At 48.4% G+C, this 18,660-nt stretch overlaps 1 protein-coding gene across 6 annotated transcripts in view; it reads right to left on the reverse strand.

The window, feature by feature from the left end:
* The window catches only part of SORL1 (sortilin related receptor 1), a 138,258-nt gene that overhangs the window by 90,917 nt on the left and 28,681 nt on the right, over positions 1 to 18,660 (reverse strand). For all 6 annotated transcript variants that reach the window (XR_008310998.1, XR_008310999.1, XR_008311000.1 and 3 more), the window contains exons 6-15: positions 17,717 to 17,897; positions 13,961 to 14,062; positions 12,566 to 12,735; positions 10,776 to 10,968; positions 10,540 to 10,657; positions 9,458 to 9,531; positions 6,500 to 6,588; positions 5,182 to 5,360; positions 2,675 to 2,861; positions 476 to 604 (exon numbers count right to left, since the gene is read on the reverse strand). Coding sequence is in view for 3 of the 6 variants with exons in the window: in XM_053269302.1 (XP_053125277.1) it covers positions 476 to 604; positions 2,675 to 2,861; positions 5,182 to 5,360; positions 6,500 to 6,588; positions 9,458 to 9,531; positions 10,540 to 10,657; positions 10,776 to 10,968; positions 12,566 to 12,735; positions 13,961 to 14,062; positions 17,717 to 17,897 (1,422 nt within the window). In the remaining 3 variants the exon portion in view is untranslated. The remainder of the gene's footprint in view (positions 1 to 475; positions 605 to 2,674; positions 2,862 to 5,181; positions 5,361 to 6,499; positions 6,589 to 9,457; positions 9,532 to 10,539; positions 10,658 to 10,775; positions 10,969 to 12,565; positions 12,736 to 13,960; positions 14,063 to 17,716; positions 17,898 to 18,660) is intronic.

Below are 18,660 nucleotides of genomic sequence, written 5' to 3' on the forward strand. Positions count from 1 at the left end.
ACGTGCTTAAGGGCTGGACCCTCAAAATGGCCCGCAAACTCAATGGACATTTGAAGCTGCCTCCTACTGTCAGAACATTGGTCAATCTAGCTAAGCCGACACGGACTGGCAGCTGATCTCCAGAAGGGAGCTTTTCCCAGCCCTACCTGGAGATGCCAGGGATTGAACCTGGGATCTCCTGCATGGCTACAGCCCTTCATATGCACATAATTCATGAACATAACAAGCTGCCCCAAGAGTCATAGTTATCTCAGTTTAGCTCAGTATTGTTTAAGCTTCCAGGGTTTCAGACTAGGAGGCTTTCCTTGAACCTTGGACCTTCTACATGCAAGGCATCTGCTGTGCCACTGAGCTAAGGATTTTGAGAAGGAGCACCCATTGTATCTCCTAACAGTGGATGCAACCTCTGTTGCAGGCATCTGCAACACAATCACAACTCGCCCTACAAGGTTCGCCCCTGTACAGCTCTACATACCCTCTGGTCTTCTTGTAAGACGATCCAACAGGACATGGCACAGGGGGAGAGGAAGGCTTGCCGGCAAATTCTGGATCTGGTACGCAAACTTCCAATGACAAGTCATCACTTAGCTTGAAGCCAAAATCACTGAGCAGAGAAGGGGACGAGAGGAGGACAAGGATGACCTTCAAGCGTTGTTTACTTATTTATTTTTTAAAGTCTGTTGTTTTTTTACTGTAGAGGGGCTAAAATGCAAGTGTTCACAACATGCTGAAAGTTGAAATGTCTACATCCATGACCCTACTGAATTTCAGTTAAGTTGTGGTGAAAGGTTTATCCACCATTTTACTGGGAAGGAGAGGGAAAAATGGCCACAAGTCTCCATTTCCATGTCACTCCTCCCTTTGGATTTTCTTTTCCCAATGGAATACCCCATTGGTCATGTTTTTATTGAATACATTGTTACCCAGTCCTTTCTCCAAGGAGTTCCACTTATCGGATCCTCGAAGGCAGGGGAGCAGGATGTTAGATGTTTGCTTAGATCCAATAGAACACCTCTTATTTCCTTACATCTGCTATATGGAGACAATCATAACCCCCCCCCACCTTACCAGATTGTAGCAATGCAGGGGTTTTCTAACTGGGGTCCCCAGATGTTGTTGGACTACAACTCCCATCATCCCTGGCCACAACGGCCATTGATAAGGAGCACCCAAGGAGATACAATGGTTAGAGAACCCCTGCATTGCTACAATCTGGTAAGGTGGAAAGCACCCATTGTATCTCCTTATAGCCACCTAATGGCACAGTGGGGAAATGGCTTGGCTACCAAACCAGAGGTTGCTGGTTTGAATCCCCACTGGTATGTTTCCAAAACTATGGGAAACACTTATATTGGGCAGCAGCAATATAGAAAGGTGCTGAAAAGCATCATCTCATACTGTGCAGGAGGGAGCAATGGTAAACCCTTCCTGTATTCTACCAAAGACAACCACAGGGCCCTGTGGTCGCCAGGAGTCGACACCGACTCGACGGCACACTTTACCTTTATTGTATCTCCTTACAGCCAGTGGATGCAACATCTGTTGCAGGCAATTAAATCTCACCCTACAATACTCATCCCTGCACAGCTCTAATACCCTCTGGTCATAACCTATGGCTGTTGGCCATTGTGGCTGGGGATGATGGGAGTTGTAGTACAACAACAACAACTGGGGACCCAAGTTAGAGAAGCCGTTATAAAGATTACAAGATATTAGGACTGTTCACATGGCCCTAAACTGGATCCGAGGAGTGCCCAGTCAGGGTTGGGGAACTGCGTGGGCTCTCAAAGGGTGGTTGTGTGTTTGGAAAGATCAAGGCAGGAGGAGGGGAAAGCGATTCTGTGGGAGACAGGTAGGATGGGCATGGTCAATGCACATTCTGTCCCCAGGGTGGAAGAAAATCCGCCCTACCCAGCTCCCACACAACAGCTAAATTTGTTAGCTGCCCCATAAGAAATTGTTCTCTGGGAGGCTCACAACACATAGGGATGTGCATGACCCGGTTCGGCGGTCTATCCACAGACCGCCGAACCGGTTCGAAAGATCGGCGTTCAAGCCGATTCGGAAGCGGGGTGTCCTTACCTCCCCCGCTGTGTTTCTTCCACCAGCACTGCTGTCAAAATCACTGGCGCAGGGCGGCGGTATACCCTCTTGCCGCTCCAGTCAGCGTAATACCAGACTTGGCTGGCGTGTGTGCTTCCGACCCTGTATAGGGTCATGTGAACAGCTAATGTATGTAAACTACTTTGGGCATTCTAAAACAATAGAGAAATGCGAAGCACTAGCAATCCTTTTTTCAACCATGTGTGCCCAGGACCAACAGTTTCCCATGGGAGTCATGCGCTCATAGAGGCATGTTAATCACTGCCAACTTTGCAATTCAAAACTTGCACCCTTCAAAAGGAACAAACACGTGAGGAGGGAATGATCACTGCACAGCTCTCTCTGTGCAGAGGCTCAAGGAAAGATGCAAGAAGCCGAGCTAAGCCTACCCCATGCTGGTAGCAAAAGGACGTACCTATTTCCCTTTCAATTATCCTATCAAGCCAACAGACAGCCAGGGCTTATTTAAATTGGATATGTGTGCGTGTGTGCGCACACGCAAAGCCCTTAATCACCGAATTTATCTTAACTGCTGTAGTGCATGCCGCCGAGACCTTAATGATTAACTCACCACTCAAAGTCCTCTCTGGTGCAAGAGCAGTTGGACACCATGACTGGCCGGTCAAAATCTTCCCCGTTGAAGCACGTCGCGTGGGGTGTCCGCCGTTTGAAAACCGTTTTGTGGCCCAAGAGGCACTCGTTGCCACGCTCGTCGGATGGGGACCACAGTTTGTAGTCGTTCTCCGTGCAAGGCACCCCTGAGAGGCAAAGGGCAGGGTTGGATGAAAGACAAAGCCACCCCAAAGAGTTAGAGCGTTTGACATCAAGAGTCACCGCAGCAGATCATGTGCCACGTACGTGCTGCACTAAGTTTAAGAAAGGCACCTTCCTAACAGCAGGGAAAGAAAAGGACGGTGAAAATAAAGAAAAAAGAAGGGGAAATCCACACAGTTGTGGTGAGGGACAGCTAGCTGGGAGGGGCTATTATGGGTTTCCCGGAAGGTCCTGCTTAGCAACGGGGACAATTCATACTGGCTATGAAAGACTGCCTAGAGACTTTGAAGTCAGGCGCTGTATAAATTTAATACATACATCAATAAGACCGGCTCTCTTCCCCAGTGAGAGCTCACCCCCCAGCTTCTCAGGGGCACTGAAAGACCAGTGTGCTCTGAGTGGAAGGAAGGCAAGCAAGAAGGTGCCCAGGTCAGGGAGCTTGTCCTCGGCTGTCGAAATGGCTTAGTGGTAGAGCGGGTCTCTCCAGGTAGGGCTGGGAGAAACCGTGGCCAGTCAGTGTCGAAACAAGACTATGCTAGATGGGCCGATGATCTGACTCGGTAGAAGGCAGCGTGTCCCGTTTCCCACAAATGGTTCCCCGTTCCAAAGAGGCGCACAATCGCCCCCAGTTGCCTCCTCTTGGAAGGCTGCTAGGCTGGGATAAACAGTATTGTTTATCCCCCTGCTAACTGGGCAAAGAGGCACCTTTTAAGATGGTGATTCTCTTTACTGAGCAGGGGGAGAGTAGCTGGCCCTCTCCACCCCCAGCACAGCATCCCTCCAGTGACTGTGGCTGGGGTCTATCTTGTGTTTCTCTTTAGATTGGGAGCCCTTCGGGGACAGGGAGCCATCTTATTTATTTATTATTTGCCTGTGTAAACTGCCCTGAGCCATTTTTGGAAGGGCGGTGTAGAAATGAAATAGAACAGAACAGAACAGAACAGAACAGCATTTATTTGTTGCATTTCCATACAGCCTTTCTGCCTCGACCAAAGCACCCAATGCGGTTTGGGCTATTAAAGACAAACCAACACGCTGCAGAAAGCAGTACTGTTGCTGCTAAAAAGCGGTACATAAATAGTCTAAGCAAACAACAATAAATACTTCCTGCCTGCCATGGACTCGGTGTCAAGCGATGGCAACAGTAACTCAGCTCAGGGCTGACCAGCCCAGCCTAGAGCCGGGCTGTTATCTCTTCAGATTAACAGCATGCAATGCAGGAGGAGGAGGAGGAGGGGGGGAGGCAGTGCCTTGGCAGAAGGCAGGGGATTCTTCCACTGAGCAGCAGCAGCGTGACGTGCAGCTTCTTACTTAAAGAAAGCCATTCCAGCTATCAAGCAGCGCCCTTCATAAATGGAGCATCAGGAGCCATCGGTTAGAAGTTCCATCCAAGCACATCCCGCTGCCACGCTTAACTGCCTCCGATTTTAATCTGTGACTACACAATCATATTTGAAATCACTTCTAAAACATACATGGGAAGGGCTTTCAGAAGTGGGAATTCCCGCTGGCCCCACAAACCCAGACAAAAAGCAGAAGGAGAAAGACACACACAGACACACCAGCAAATCCTCAGCTACTCCTTTTAGTTAGTCTGATAGGATGTTAAAGAGACAAGGAGGAAGTTGTTCACAAAGATCGCCCTAGCTCAACAGAACTGAGAGGGCAGCCCATAACTCAGTGACCAAGCATGTGCTTTGCAAACTGCTGCCAGTCAGAGTAGTCAATGCTGGGCTCGATGGAACAATGGTCTGACTCAGCCTGGCAGCTTCATATATTTAAGGGAGGGAGACATAGCTCAGTGGTACAGCACCTGCTTTTCATGCAGAATTTCCCGCACTGCAGCTTCGCCTAAGAGGGAGCAGGACATCTGCCAGGGAGATGCTGCCAGCCAGAGTAGATAATAGTGGAATAGATGCACCAATGATCTGCTTCATATGTTCAATCACAGGTTCATTTCCTATTTTAAGGGCCATCAAACCGAGTGGTCCTTTGCTCTGAAGCCTTGCCAATCACAATAGAACATACTGGGCTAGACAGACCAATGGCCTGATGTAGTTTAAGGCAGTAAGCTTCCTATGTCCCTAAATAAATCGCTGCATGTAATTTCCACTATGGACTCAAACTGATGGGAACTGTAGTTCTGCAAGGGGCATCCACAATGTAGAAGTCTCAGCCCCAAACTACAATTCCCAGGGCTCACTGGAAAGCAACTGTGACCGATACAATTTTCAGAATCTAGGCTCTCATCTCACCTGGGCACATGCCTGCCTGCACAGAGCCCCAGCAGATTCCCTCCCTTACCAAGGACGTCAGTGGTGTTGATCTGCAGGATGAGCCAGCTGTGCCCGTTCTCTTTGTAAGACCCAAAGATGGTGAAGATGGTGCTTTTCTCCCCAGGCTCTGTCAGGAGGCCATAAACAAAGACCGGCTTCTCCGAGAATTTGAATGTTTTCCAGGTCTCCCCTTCATTTGTGCTATATCTACAGAGAAAGAGAGAAGGGCAGGAAAGTGATCAAGGCTGATAAATGAAAGGCACCACCTCTTGGACCCCGTCAGCTGCTTCAAAAAAGCACGCAGGGAAACCCAGTCCCAGGACCTCCAGCAACCCAACTGCTGAGCCCCAAGTTTCTTCCTGGAGAAAGCAAAGGCAGCCTGAACAGAGAGGTTTGCCACCCCACACCCCTAAAATAAGCCTCTTAACAAATCTGAATCGAACCCTCTCACCCAAGAAAACGAAGCTTCGAAACTGAGGAGGGTGTGTGAAGAGCTGAAACCTGAGTTCCCTGAAATTGGGATTCCAAGACCCCTGAAATCGGGACTACAACTACCATCATGCCCAGCTGCAATGGCCTTTGGCTGGGGATTATGGGAGTTGCAGTCAACAATATCAGCCTTATACCAAGTCAGATCATCAGTCCATTTAGCTCAGTATTGTCTACCAACTGGCAGCTGGATTTCAGATGCTACAGACACTGAACCGGACACCTTCCGCAGACACAGCAGATGCTCTACCACTGAGCTAAGGGGTGTGCTATGGTATAGCATTGTTTCAGTGGCTATTCTTATCGACAAATCATGGAGGACAGATGACCCTTGAAAAGTGGTATATAAACATACTACATTAAAACAAACAAAACACGTTTTATTAAAATGTGGTAGCACCCAGCTGGAAGAAGGAATGCTGCAGAGCGAGTGAGTTTCACCCACCCCCACCAATCCCATATTTTGTCCCCATAGTTTGACTGTCAGTGAATGGGACAGTCAAGGTGGAGAGGGGAATTCTGCCTCAGCCCTACCAGTAATGTTAATCTGAACTGCCATTTGGACTGCTTATATTTCTCGGGAAGAACATCTGGTGCTGATATTCCAGATTCTCCTCTACTCTGCTCTCCAAATGCTCTCTGCTTATTGGGGTGTGGGTGTGTGTGGGGAGAATTACACAATTTCTCAGTGTCTCAAGTTCTTTGTCTACAAAATATTCAGATAATGAGCCTCCCCCTTCCTCCCCTTCGCTGTTTTCCTGTCTCGGCTAAAGCCATTTCAGTGATGGATTGGTTATTTGCTATTTTATTGTTTCCCATCAGCTCAGGAAGGATGGCCATCTTTTGAAGGAACTTACTTGAGCTGGTTTGTCTCTGTACCCTGTGTTACTGCCATGAGGATCCCTCCATGGTCACCCCAAGAGTAATAATGGGGTCCAGATAGGACCTAAAGAAAAGAAACAAGAAAAAACCCCAGAGAAGTGTGATGAGAGAGCTGCATAGGAACATAGGAAGCTGCCTGATACGGAGTCAGACCATTGGTCCATCTCAGTATTGTCTACACCAGGGATTCTCAACGTTGGGTCCCCAGATGTTATTGGACTTCAGCTCCCATAATCCCTAGCCCCAGTGGCCTTTGGTTGGGGATTATGGGATTTGAAGTCCAATAACATCTGGAGACACCGCACTGAGAATCCCTGGTCTACACTGACTGGCAGCAGCTCTCCCAATGCATTCAATCATTGGGATTGAATGCATTGGATTGCATTCAATCCCAACGAGTGACTGCAGCTGTCAGATCCAAATGTCTTCATATAGAGGAGAAATATATTACCAGGTCAGAGGCCACATCCCTGCCTACTCCTGCCCCAGCCGTGCTGGCGTTTGCCAGACCAAACCACACCACTCTTGGAGAGGAAAGGGAGGTGGCTTTGTTCACAGCATTTAAACACTTTGCAGATGTTCGAAAACAGCCTTAGACTAACATCAGTCTGGAGAGGCAGACCGCAAACCCCACGGCAGCCCAGACCACCCAATCGGCCAACAGAACTCATAAAACTGGAACTGAGCCCCACTGGCAGAGGACGCCAGAAGTTCTTGGCCACTCAAATAGATTTAAGGGCAGACGGCAGGGGGTGGGGTGGGGGGGGAGAGGAGAATCCCACTGCATTTTGGTTATGTTTTTAAAGGACAATGGCCAAACATAACACATAACACTTATACACGAAAGCAAACCAACCAGCCCTCTTATTGGAAAGATATAATTTTGCAGAGAAACCCGTTCGGTAGGGCCAGGCCAAGAGTTCGCATTCGGAAGATTTCGGCTCGAATTTCAAGGGCCGGGTGGGGAAGTTCAGTGCCCTGGGACATGCAGCATATATTCAGCATAGGATGGGGGAAAGGCAGCAAATATTTCCAGGGGGTTCTTAGTGGGTGGTGGCAGCAAGCAGTGGGCTGCCAGGGGAGACATCCAGGGTGAGAAAAATGGGCAGCCTCCACTCACTGCAAGCAACAACTTTCCCTGCTAATTGGGGAAAGAAGTGCCTTTCAAAGTGGTGATGCTCTTCTATTCGGCAGGGGGAGAGGAACTGTCCCTACCCAGTCCCAGCACAGGAACCCCTCAGTTGCTGCTGCTGGGGTCTACCTTGAGTGCATGTTTAGACTGTAAGCCCTTGGGGACAGGGAACCATCTACTTTAAGCATTTATTATGCTTCTATGTGAACTGCTTTGAGAACTTTTGTTGAAAATCAGTGTATACATTTATACAGTATTAATCAGTATACATAAAAAACAGACTGATTTTTGTTGAAAATCAGTACATAAACATATAATTATATACTGATTTATTTATTTATTTGCTCAAAATCAGTATATAAATATATGGATATTTGCCATAGTCGTGGCAAAAACAAATGGGGGAAAGGTAAGACCACCCATCCCTGCTGCTGCCGCCACCCTGGTAGCCTCCTCTCTCTGCAAATCATTTCTTGCATTTTTACCACTTTCAAGAAAAATCACCACAACGAACCCTGATTTTTGCATCCTATGAACAGAGCAGTGAAAATCAGGGGACCATTTCGCCACAGCTCTACCAATTCTTGTCAATGAATTAATAAGGAGCTGTGCTTCGTTTCTAAAATAAGATCCAAGCATGTTTGCCAAGTTCTGAACTCTAACCTAGAGGCCTTCCCACTGATCCAAAAAGTAGGAAATCTGGTAGCACTTACTTTTCAGGGAGGGCAAGGCACCCTGCACATGCTCAAGGGAACTCTTTTTCATTCCTTAACATGCTTGCATGCAGACGGTTCCAAGTTCCCTCCTGGCATCTCCAAGATAGGGCTGGGAGAGATTCCTGCCTGCAACCTTGGAGAAGCCGCTGCCAGTCTGGATTGACAGTACTGAGCTAGATGGACCAATGGTCTGACTCAGTATATGGCAACGTCCTATGCATGTTCCAAACTGGGCACCAGCACTGAAAATAGGGCTTAATGCTGGCTTAAATTAAACCTGGGAGTCAGACCAGTGATCTAATCTAGCCCAGTATGTTCAGACACTAAGAGCAGATCTGAAATCCAATTCCCTAACTTGTCAGGCAGAAATCTTTTGCTGCTGCCCTGCTAACTGGATGTCAGGATCAAACTTGGCAAGGTGAATTGAATTGAATTTATATGCCGCTTTTCAACAACAACGAAAATTCTCAGAGTGATTGACATAGTATCAGAATAAGGAGAAGATGGTTCCCTGTCCCCAAAAGGCTCACAGTCTAAAAGGCAATACATGGCAGATACCAGCAACAGTCACTGGAGGGATGCTGTGCTGGGGATGGAGAGGGCCAGTTGCTCCCCTCCCTGCTAAATCTAAAGAGCATCACTGCTTTGAAAGGTGCCTCTTTGCCCCGCTGACCAAGGTCACAAATGGCTGTGTTCCCACTGATAACGGTGACACATTCCCTGCTGTTGTGATAGCAGCGTTTATTCAGCAAACAGGGGGTCTATTGCACAGGCCACCTGCTTGCAGCGGTTCACAGCAGCAGTTGTTAGGGCACAAAGCCATTCCTGGGAACGCGATGCTCCAAGCCTACCCAGTTGTTCCCACAGGCTGCAAGGGCCTGGACTGAACACTTATTCGTTCCGCACCTGTGTGCACCACAGTTGCAGGGGGAATCGGAAACACAAGTCCAGTGCAACGCTGGCCCCAGTGCTCCTTGGTTTTTTGTCCATGAACTACCTCCTGCACTGTTTGCTTTAGTCCTGAAGCACCTACTCGGGGCCAGAGGAAACTCCTGTGCAGAAACATGCAGAAACCACATCCTTACTTCTCGCCACCTGACGCCAGTGCTGCTCGAAATGTACACGTTCATTTTGCTTGCCATGTTCTTGCCGACTGAGCCTGAAAAACAAGTGCACAGACCTTCAGGGTTTTGCGGTGTGGAACTTTTCAAGCCCGCCAAGGATTGCCGCACCCCTGTGCGGTACCCGGGGAGTTAATGTGAGAGCGGCTCCTTGGGAGCCTGAAAATTCTACATATAAACGTGGAGATACGCCTCAGAATTCTGCAGTGCATCCCCGGCCCCTAACAGGAATGATTGCTTGGAGTGCCAACTACTCCAGAACAGGAGCGCTGCTGTGCTATTTATAGGAGTGACCTGGGCAGTGGGTTCATCTGAACTGACTCTCTATTGCAGGGCTGCTCAACTTCAGCTCTCCTGCAGAAGTTGGCCTACAACTCCCATAATCCCTGGCTATTGGCCACCATGGCTGGAGATTATGGGAGTTGTAGTCCAAAAACACCTGGGGCAGGGTCTAAGTTGAGCAGGCCTGCCCTATTGTCTTCTAGGTCAGGATGCCAGCTTCATTCATTCATTCATTCATTCCATTCAAAACATTTAATATACTGCCCACTCCAAAGACTCTGGGCAGTGTACAAAAACATGTAAATAAGGCAACATTAAAGATTGCATTCTGCATTAAAAACTAAAGTAGCTAATGGAAAACAGACAAAGTAAACTACAGGGCAAATCTATAAAGCTCTAAATGTACCCAGAGATACTGTCTCTACCCCATATTCCCCAAGATCAGTCAGGAATACTCTCTTAAGCACCCCATTCGTGCACTAAAACAGCTTCGTAAGAGTGTACAGAGTGGTAGTGTTCTCAATGGCTCCCCCCAGCTGCTGTCCATTCTCTGAAGACTCCACTGGAGACTCAGCAAAGCCTGAGCCTGTGCATCTTCCAGCAGTGTTGTAGGACTTTTTTAAAAAAATTAGATTGGTTTTTGGTGGGCGTAAGTAGGGAGGGATAGGGTAAGATTAGGGTTTAGTCATTATAAGTCGGGTTTAGCCACTCCACTGAGGGTGAGGGGCAGGCCGGAAATCAAAAGAAATATGCACCAGCAATACCTGTGGCGATTATAAGTCCTGGAGCAGATTCTTTGGAGAGGATGGGCATCCTGCGAAGCTGGAAGTTGAGGAGCTGACTCAGTCGCTGGGCCAAGTGGAGGGAGCAACCCCGAGAAAGCTAGAAGAGTCGAACCACAGAAGCATCAGTCACAGACTAACCTCCACCAGGAGGGCAACATAACAAACAGCCCCCAAACCCTGAATGAGGCAGCAGGACAGGATTTCAGCATCATTACCTCACAATTTATCTTTTCACCATAGCGCGTGTACTCCGGAGGCTGAAGGAACTCCCAGCTGCCGCCTTTGTCAAAGGTGATGACTGACCTCATATTCTCCTCGCTGAAAGAGCCATTGATCAAGGTGGCGATGTAGACCCCTGGCACCCCCTCGACACGATGGAAATCTGCAAAAGGCTCGTTGGCAAAATATCTGCAAAAATGGAGCATCAGCGCACACCGGTTGGTTAGCTAGAAACCTCGCCGGGGCTGGCTGATGAGGATAGAAACTGAAGTGCGTTATATAGTCAAGAGTGAGGTTTCTGCAGTGTGAAAACATCCAGACCAGCGTTCCCTCTAACAGGGATCCCCAGACGTTGTTGACCACAACTCCCAGAATCCTCGGCTGCAATGGCTTTTGCTTGGGGGTTATGGGAGTTGTAGTCAACAACACCTGGGAATCCCTGTTAGAGGGAACACTGGTCCAGGCTCAACTGAAAGAAAGATGACTTTAAAAGGCTTTGGGAATTTCAAACTGGGCCCTTATGTTTCGTCTCACGGCCAGGGGCCACTAGACTCAAATTGGGAGCTCTGGGCATGTGACATCAGCTCCCTCTGCCACCACACTGCTGATCCGAAGAGAGAACTACAGGCAGTTCCAGCTGCGACATTTACTCAACAATCCATGACCCTTCTGGCCTGCCGAGTCAGGCGACACAGGAGAGCCAATCCAGTGCCAGTGGACGGTATAAAGATTTGCAGAATGGCTGCCTTCCCTCACTCGAGGCAATAGGTTGCTAATGGAACCCACCAACTTTCCCCTCTGTGCCACCGGACAACTAGCCTCCACTCGCCCAGTTTTCCAAGGAAGTTGGCCATCCCTGGCCTCGAGTGCCTGACACCTTGCTCTGCTCTGAAGTGGCCATTTCTGAAGTAATGTTAATGCTCTTTTCTCACAGGACTGGTTCTTGAAACAGAAATTGCTATGAATAGCTTTTACAATGAATAGACACCAAGAGGGGAGGAAAGCAAAAATATCTAGCAAGTCTTTTCTGCTCGGGGGAGCTAGAAACACCTGCCAGGAACTGTGCAAGAAAGTAGCAGCAACAGCAACAGCAGCTGGGTCTGCCTGGCAGAGAGCAAATAAGGACTTTCAGTGGCAGGAGCGATGTTTGTTTTGATTTGTGCTCCGCTGGTGGTCCAATCACAGGAAGTGTCTGTCCACGAGAAAAGCATTTGTCTTTGCAACCACGGACAGTGGGCCGGGGCTTCTGTGTTTGGGGTTGGAGCTCCAGAGCATGCTCTTGGGTGCAGCTTTTGCAGTTTTTATAAGGCCTGAACAGGGCTATTGTTCTGCGCCATTCCTGTTCAAACAGGAATGGTGTGTTCCTGTTTAGCTCATCTGATAAACCGTGCAGGACAAAGAGAGCTTTGAGGCATTTAGAAACAGAAGCCGCTGCCTTATACTGAGTCAGACCATTGGTCCATCTAGCTCAGTATTGTCTACACTGACTGGTGGCAGATCTCCAAGGTTTCAGGCAGGGGTATCACACAGCCCTACCTGGAGATGCCAGGGAGGGGACCTGGGACTACTTGCATGCAAGCGTGTAGATGTGCTTCCACTGCGCTATTGTCCTATCCTCTAAGAGGAATATCTTACAGCGCTCCCATGCAGTCTCCCATCCAAATGCAAACCAAGCTGGATCCTGCTTAGCAACAGGGACAATTCATGCTCACTACCACAAGACTTTCTGAGCTAAGGACAAAACCGAGGTCATCTTCTCTTGCCTGGACCACGTCAGTCTCCTTACCTGACTAGAGTGTCACTGCCAATTCCTCCAGGGCTGTAGTACAGAACGTTCTCCAAAGTCAGTGAAAACCGGAGGCCTTCTGCTTCTGAGATGTAGAGATTGGTGTTGCTGTTATTGTGGCTGACACAGACAAACACCTGGTCTTCAGACGTGTCCGCAATATAGTATTCCTTCAAGACAAAGTTGAGAAAGCCGCTTTCATGCTTGAAAGGCAGTAAGAGCTAGCACAGCAACTAACAGCATGAGTCAGAAAGTCCTGAGTTCAAATCCCACTTCCACTCTGAGTTTTCTAGCCTTAAACAAACAATGAATGCCTCAGCCCCTCAACAGCAGCATAGGGAGAACAGCAGCAGTCTATCCAATGGGGCTTTTGGAAACAGTATAATTTTCCCTCCTTTTCCTTAGCAAGATGATGTTACCTCTCGTTTGCACTACTGTAATGTGCTCTACTTAGGGTTGCCTTTGAAAACGATATGGAAGCTTCAACTAGTCCAGAATGCAGCGGTCCGCCTCCTTATGGGTGGCCGTCGATTTGAAAGTGTCACACCTCTTTTATGGTCGCTGCACTGGTTGCCCATTTGCTTCCGGGTCCAATTCAAAGTGCTGGTTCTCACCTACAAAACCCTTATGTGTTTAGCACCTGTATATCTCTGGGATTGCCTCTCTCAGCCAGTTGTATCCCATCCTGTGAGGTCTTCTCAGCTGGCCTCCTTAGTGCCCTGGTGCCTGGGCCCGTAGCAGGGCCTTCTCTGTGGCCGCCCCTCTTCTTTGGAACACTCTTTCCCCCACCCAGAGTCATTCAGTCCCCTCCCTGGCTGCTTTTAAGGCCCTTCTTAAGACCCACCTGTTTTGCCAGGTGTTTGCCCTTTAATTATTAATTATAATTATTATTTGGTATTGGTATTGTTGTTCTTCACCGCCTAGAGTATTTGGAGGAGGCGGTATATAAGAATGAATGAATGAATGAATGAATGAATAAATAAATAAATAAATAAATGAGTTCCTTTAAAAAAAAAGGTTCATCCATTAAAAGCACAGGGATTGGTGGCATAACTATCATTTATGCAGATTTTATTCCGCAGTTCAGATCAGCAAGTGTGTATTGCTCTGAAATATTGCTCTAAGGACTTCAAAAAAGTGCTACGTGGATAGTTGTAATTATTCTACCAATTTCTGCATTTCCAATAAACAGGTATTTTAAACTTTTTTTTAAAAAGTGTTTTAAAAACTAATTGTTGCAGTTTAATATGCGACATAAAAACAGCAGCAATGTTTAGCCAGTTCTCCAGAGTAGAGACCGGGGGGTTGGACTAGGGGGTCTCCAAGGTGCACCTTCCCACTCTGACTTGTATGCCAAGAGAGCTTCCTTACACCTCTGCTAATTTGAGAGAATACCTTGATGGGGTGTCTTGTGACAAACTGAGCTGCTTGCATGGGCTTCCGGTTGAAGGACACCCAGAGCTGAACAGACGTCTGTTGCTGTGAACCCAAAAGATGCTGGAAAAGGAAAGCAAGAGACAGAAAAGAAGTAAAGCTCTCTTGAGTTCGAAGTGTGCAATTGACTATGAGAAGCACTACAGTTTTCGAAAGAGTATTATAACTAACTAGGTGATCTGGCGCAGAGCATCTGCGCCCCTAGTTCTCCCTGCCTCTCCTCCCCATCTTCATTTCCACCCCCTGCCCCGCTTCAGCAAGTCCATTCTCCCCCTCCCAGTCTGCTTTCCCTTGCCGGCCAGCCTGGCCAGCACTTTCCCTCCCCGCCGGCCAGCGTTTTCCCTCACTACCCACAAGCGGTGCTTTTTCTCACCCGCCGGCCGTTATCTCCTCGGTGGCTGCCGCTGCTGCCATTTTCTCCCCCCCCCCCCCGCCCGTCCCCTCCACTATCTCTGAACTCTCGCGAGAGCTGCCACACATGAGATTAGCCACGGGTATGCCTTAGCGAATTATATATAAAGAAGAAGATGGTTAAGCCACTAATTGTGGAGGACCTTTCGGGACTCAAAGGCAGGCTATAAATATGTTAATGCAGGCGTTCCCAACCACGGGGACTCCAGATGTGGCTAAACTGCAACCCCATCATCCCTGGCCACAATAAATTGTAGCTGGGGGTGATGGGTGATGGGTTAGGAACCCCTGTGTAAAATAAATAAATAGGTGCCACTCAGTTGATTGGGCAGAGGATTATTTTTAAACTATAATGATTTTAATAACTTATAAAAACCTGCAGAAGAGGCATTCTGCTTCTTCCATCTCATGAAGAAAGAATGCCTCTTCTATCTTCTAGTGCGCAGGCATGAATTTTCAAAAGAAAAACGGAAACGGCTCTGTCCCTCCTAACCTAGTCACCTGAAGCAAGTTAAGCAGCAGCTGCAGGTGAATTGCCATTATTGATTAATTTCTCTGGTGCTGTCTCAGCGCAACAGGAAAAGCCCCTGCCCCGAGGGGCTTACTATCTATAATTCAACACAAAAGGAGACAACAGAGGAAGGGAAGGAAAATAGAGGCAGTGCTAAACAGGTCGTGGTGGTGGTAGGGAATATGCATGTATTTCAATTACACGAACTCATGTTTAGTCTTTGGAGGGCATGGACTCTCAACCTTGGGTCCCCAGATGTTGTCGGACTACAACTCCCATTGTCCCCAGCAACAACAGCCAAAAGGATGATGGGCGTTGTAGTCCAATAACATCTGGGGACCTAAGGCTGAGAACCCCTGCAGTAGGGTAGGCTATTGGACTTTTTTTTCCTTTCTGGCTTTCAATGTGCTACAAGTAATTAAGATCGTTTGGATGGGCGAGCTGGTAAGAAATTGAACACTGGCAAAGTTGTACAAGTTTGTTTTTACAGGTATGCACATGCTAGGCAACTTTTTTTTTTGTAGGGGGGGGGAAGAACCCGCCCCATAAAAGTCTAACCAGGAACCACTTTACCTCTTCAAACTCAGCGTGCCCCCAAAATCAAATGAATGTGTTCGCCTCAGCGGGGCAGCTAACACGTTGGTGGTTTTGGGACTGCTGCCCAAGCCAATCCTCACTTGCACACTGGTTACCATTTGAGCTATTTAAGAGAAGCCACAGTGCCGTAAGCAGAATTGTGGGACTGCTCAGCTCTTTTGGTCAGCTTACCCCCTCCCCCCGCAAAAAAAGACAATCTTATATCATACGAAAATGACGCTGCTGAACTGAGTCAGACCACTGGTCCGTCTAGCCCAGTTCTGTCTACTCTGACTGGTAGCAGCATTTTAGCAGAGGGTTTTCTGAGTTTTTCCCCCCCTTTTTTAAAATGACAATGCCAAGGACTGGATGTGGGTCCTCATGCATGGAAACCATGAGCGCTGCCCCTGGGCAGATCCACTTTATCAGCTGTTGAAGACTTATTCTATCTGGCAAGCATTCCTTCCATGAACTCCTTCTTGCAGATGCACTCCCTCCGCTTTTCCCTTCCACCCCCATTCCTCTGTCATCTCCATTTGCCTATTACTTACAGGCATCTAAACTCCCCTCCCAGGACTCCCGCGCTTCCCGCTGACCTAGATCTGCCTAGCGTACGGAGACCAAATATGGCAAGAGAGAAAATGTGACTCTGTTCTTGTGTGCTCCTGCCCCCTAAGCACTGAAAACCACATGGGCTAGGTCTCCTAACTTCAGGCACATTTTACAGACTGCAGGTCTATACTATTTATTTATTTATTTCATATGCTGCCTGATGCCAAAGGCTCTAAGCGGTTCACAAATCCTTTCTTATATCGTTATAAGGACGGCTGTACCATGCTTTCTTTAAAAAAAACACACACAAAAAAACCACATGGCAATATATGTGGTCCTTACCACCCACTTTATCTGCACAACACCCCTGCGAAGGAGGTTGGATTATGGGATGGTAGGCTTGTTCTCACAATCAGAATCAGGCTAGGAGAGCTGTACAGCCTCCCAGTCGGCGGGTGTGTGTCTGCCAAGATCGATGTAGGAGGAGGGGAGAGTGATCACGTGGGAGTTGGGAGCTGGGTAGGAGAGGGTTTTTTGATCACTATCGCTAAAATGCCGGGTGTCCAGCTAGCCACCCTACCTGTCAGGAGGGCTGCCACACCCAGGTCCCACACAATCACTCTCTCCTCGTGCAAACACACGGCCAGCAACCAGGAGGGCATATGGCTCCCCTATCCTGGCTGGGAACTGAACCTGCATCTTCCCAGTTTAAGCCCAGCATGCGAACTGGGCAAAGAGGATTGAGAGAGATTCCTGCCTGAAACCTTGCAGATCTTACCCCTGCTAACTGAGCAAAGAGGCACGTTTTAAAGTGGTGATTTTCATCTATTTAGCAGGAGGAGAGCAACTGGCCCTGTCCAACCCCAGCACAGCATCCCAGAGGCTGTTGTTGATATCTGCCTTATGTTTCTTTTTAGATTATGAGCCCTTTGGGGACAAGGGACCATTGTAAGCCCTTTGGGAACAAGGGACTGTATTATTTATTTTTCTGCGTAAACTGCTTTGTGAACTTTGGTCAAAGAGCGGTATATACATATCCGTAGCAGTAGATGTTCTTTTGCCAGTCACTGTAGACAATACCGAGCCAGATGGACCACCAGTGGTCTGACTTGGTCTAAGGCAGCTTCCTATGTTCTTAAGCATCTTGAAGGGTATGAAGCTGCTTTCTACTGAGCCAGACCATTGCTCCAGCTAGCCCAGTACTGCCTGCTCTGATGGGCAGCAGCTCCCCGGGATCTCAAGTAGCTGTCTTGCCCATCACCTGCTCCCTTTCAAAACTGGAAATCTGGCACTGGAATGGCTTATTGAGGAAATGTTGCACCTGGACAGAGCTGCCCACTTTGCTGCGCCTGGGATGCTCTCTGTTGGTGTGTTTCTAGGACGCACCAGGCTGCCTGCCAGACTCCCTTGGAAAGATAAACAAACCCAGATTGCAAACAGAAGCCAAAAGGAGCCTGCGGTGCTGCTCTCTCACAAGACATCACATCCCCCTATTGTTCTATTCCCAGCAGAGCAAACCTTGGGAATGACTGTTCACGGCTCTAGACGTTTTTTGTGCTTGTGCTGCCAGAGTCTCAGAGGCCTCGTGGCGTGTGTGGATCTGAGCTCATTCAAGCGGTTTTTCAGAGACGGCAACCTCCACAACCTCGCAAGAGCTGCTTCCTTACCACAGACTTTGTTGCAAAGAGATACTTCTCCCGGAGCTGAAAGTCTTCCACCTCCTCCAGCAGAATCTCTTTGTTTTCCCGGGTCTGAAAGAAATCGGTGCTGCGAAGGACGGTGGACGAGCCCGTCGGCTCGTGCCGCTCCACGTAGATCGTGTTGGGCTTGTCGTATGGCTCGACGCCCCTTAGGGAAGGGGAAAGAATCAAGAGAGTAATCCATAGTGGTGACACAGGGCAGCACCCAGACCAGTTAGTCTTGACTAAGCAATGCTGAACCCTACAAGACAAGGTAGTCATGACTAACGTAAATCCTGTTAATTCCAGAGGAACTCCTGTCCTGTTCAGTCAGGGTAAGAGCGCCATGTGCACACCTGATTGGTGGCCATGTGTTTGCCAAGATCAGGGTAGGAAGGGGGTGGGGAGCTGGGTAGGACAGCTTTTTGTCCACCCTTGATAAAATGCTCGGGACGGAATGTGGGTCAGCTGCACCCGGCCCCCACACCATCACACTCTCTTCATACCACCTTGATTTTGAGTTCAGATGCGCACAGATCGGAGAGTGCATAGCTCTCCGTCCACCCTGTTTAGAGTTGTGTGAATGAGTCCATTATATTGTACCCTTGTACATATTTCTCTGCAAGACTGTACGGGCAAGTACAGGAAAGACTGTACCTGTATTCCCTTTCAAATGTGAACCTGGACACAGCCCGCCCCTCCCCCCTCCCCCGAAATGTAGGGTACAGGCAGCAAGCATGCTGCTGAACCTGCATTCAATCTAACGTGTGAATCACTGTAGCTGTGTACATATCGTGTGCACAGAGTGTTGGGCATAATGTGTGAACAGGGCTTTAGTCACGACTAACTTAAATCCAGATTACCCTGATAGAGTTTTCCCCATGAAAACAAGTTCTAAACAGATATCCAGAAGACATCCATGAGCTTCCTTA

This window comes from Hemicordylus capensis, chromosome 8 (assembly GCF_027244095.1).
Source record: "Hemicordylus capensis ecotype Gifberg chromosome 8, rHemCap1.1.pri, whole genome shotgun sequence".
Lineage (NCBI taxonomy): Eukaryota > Metazoa > Chordata > Lepidosauria > Squamata > Cordylidae > Hemicordylus > Hemicordylus capensis.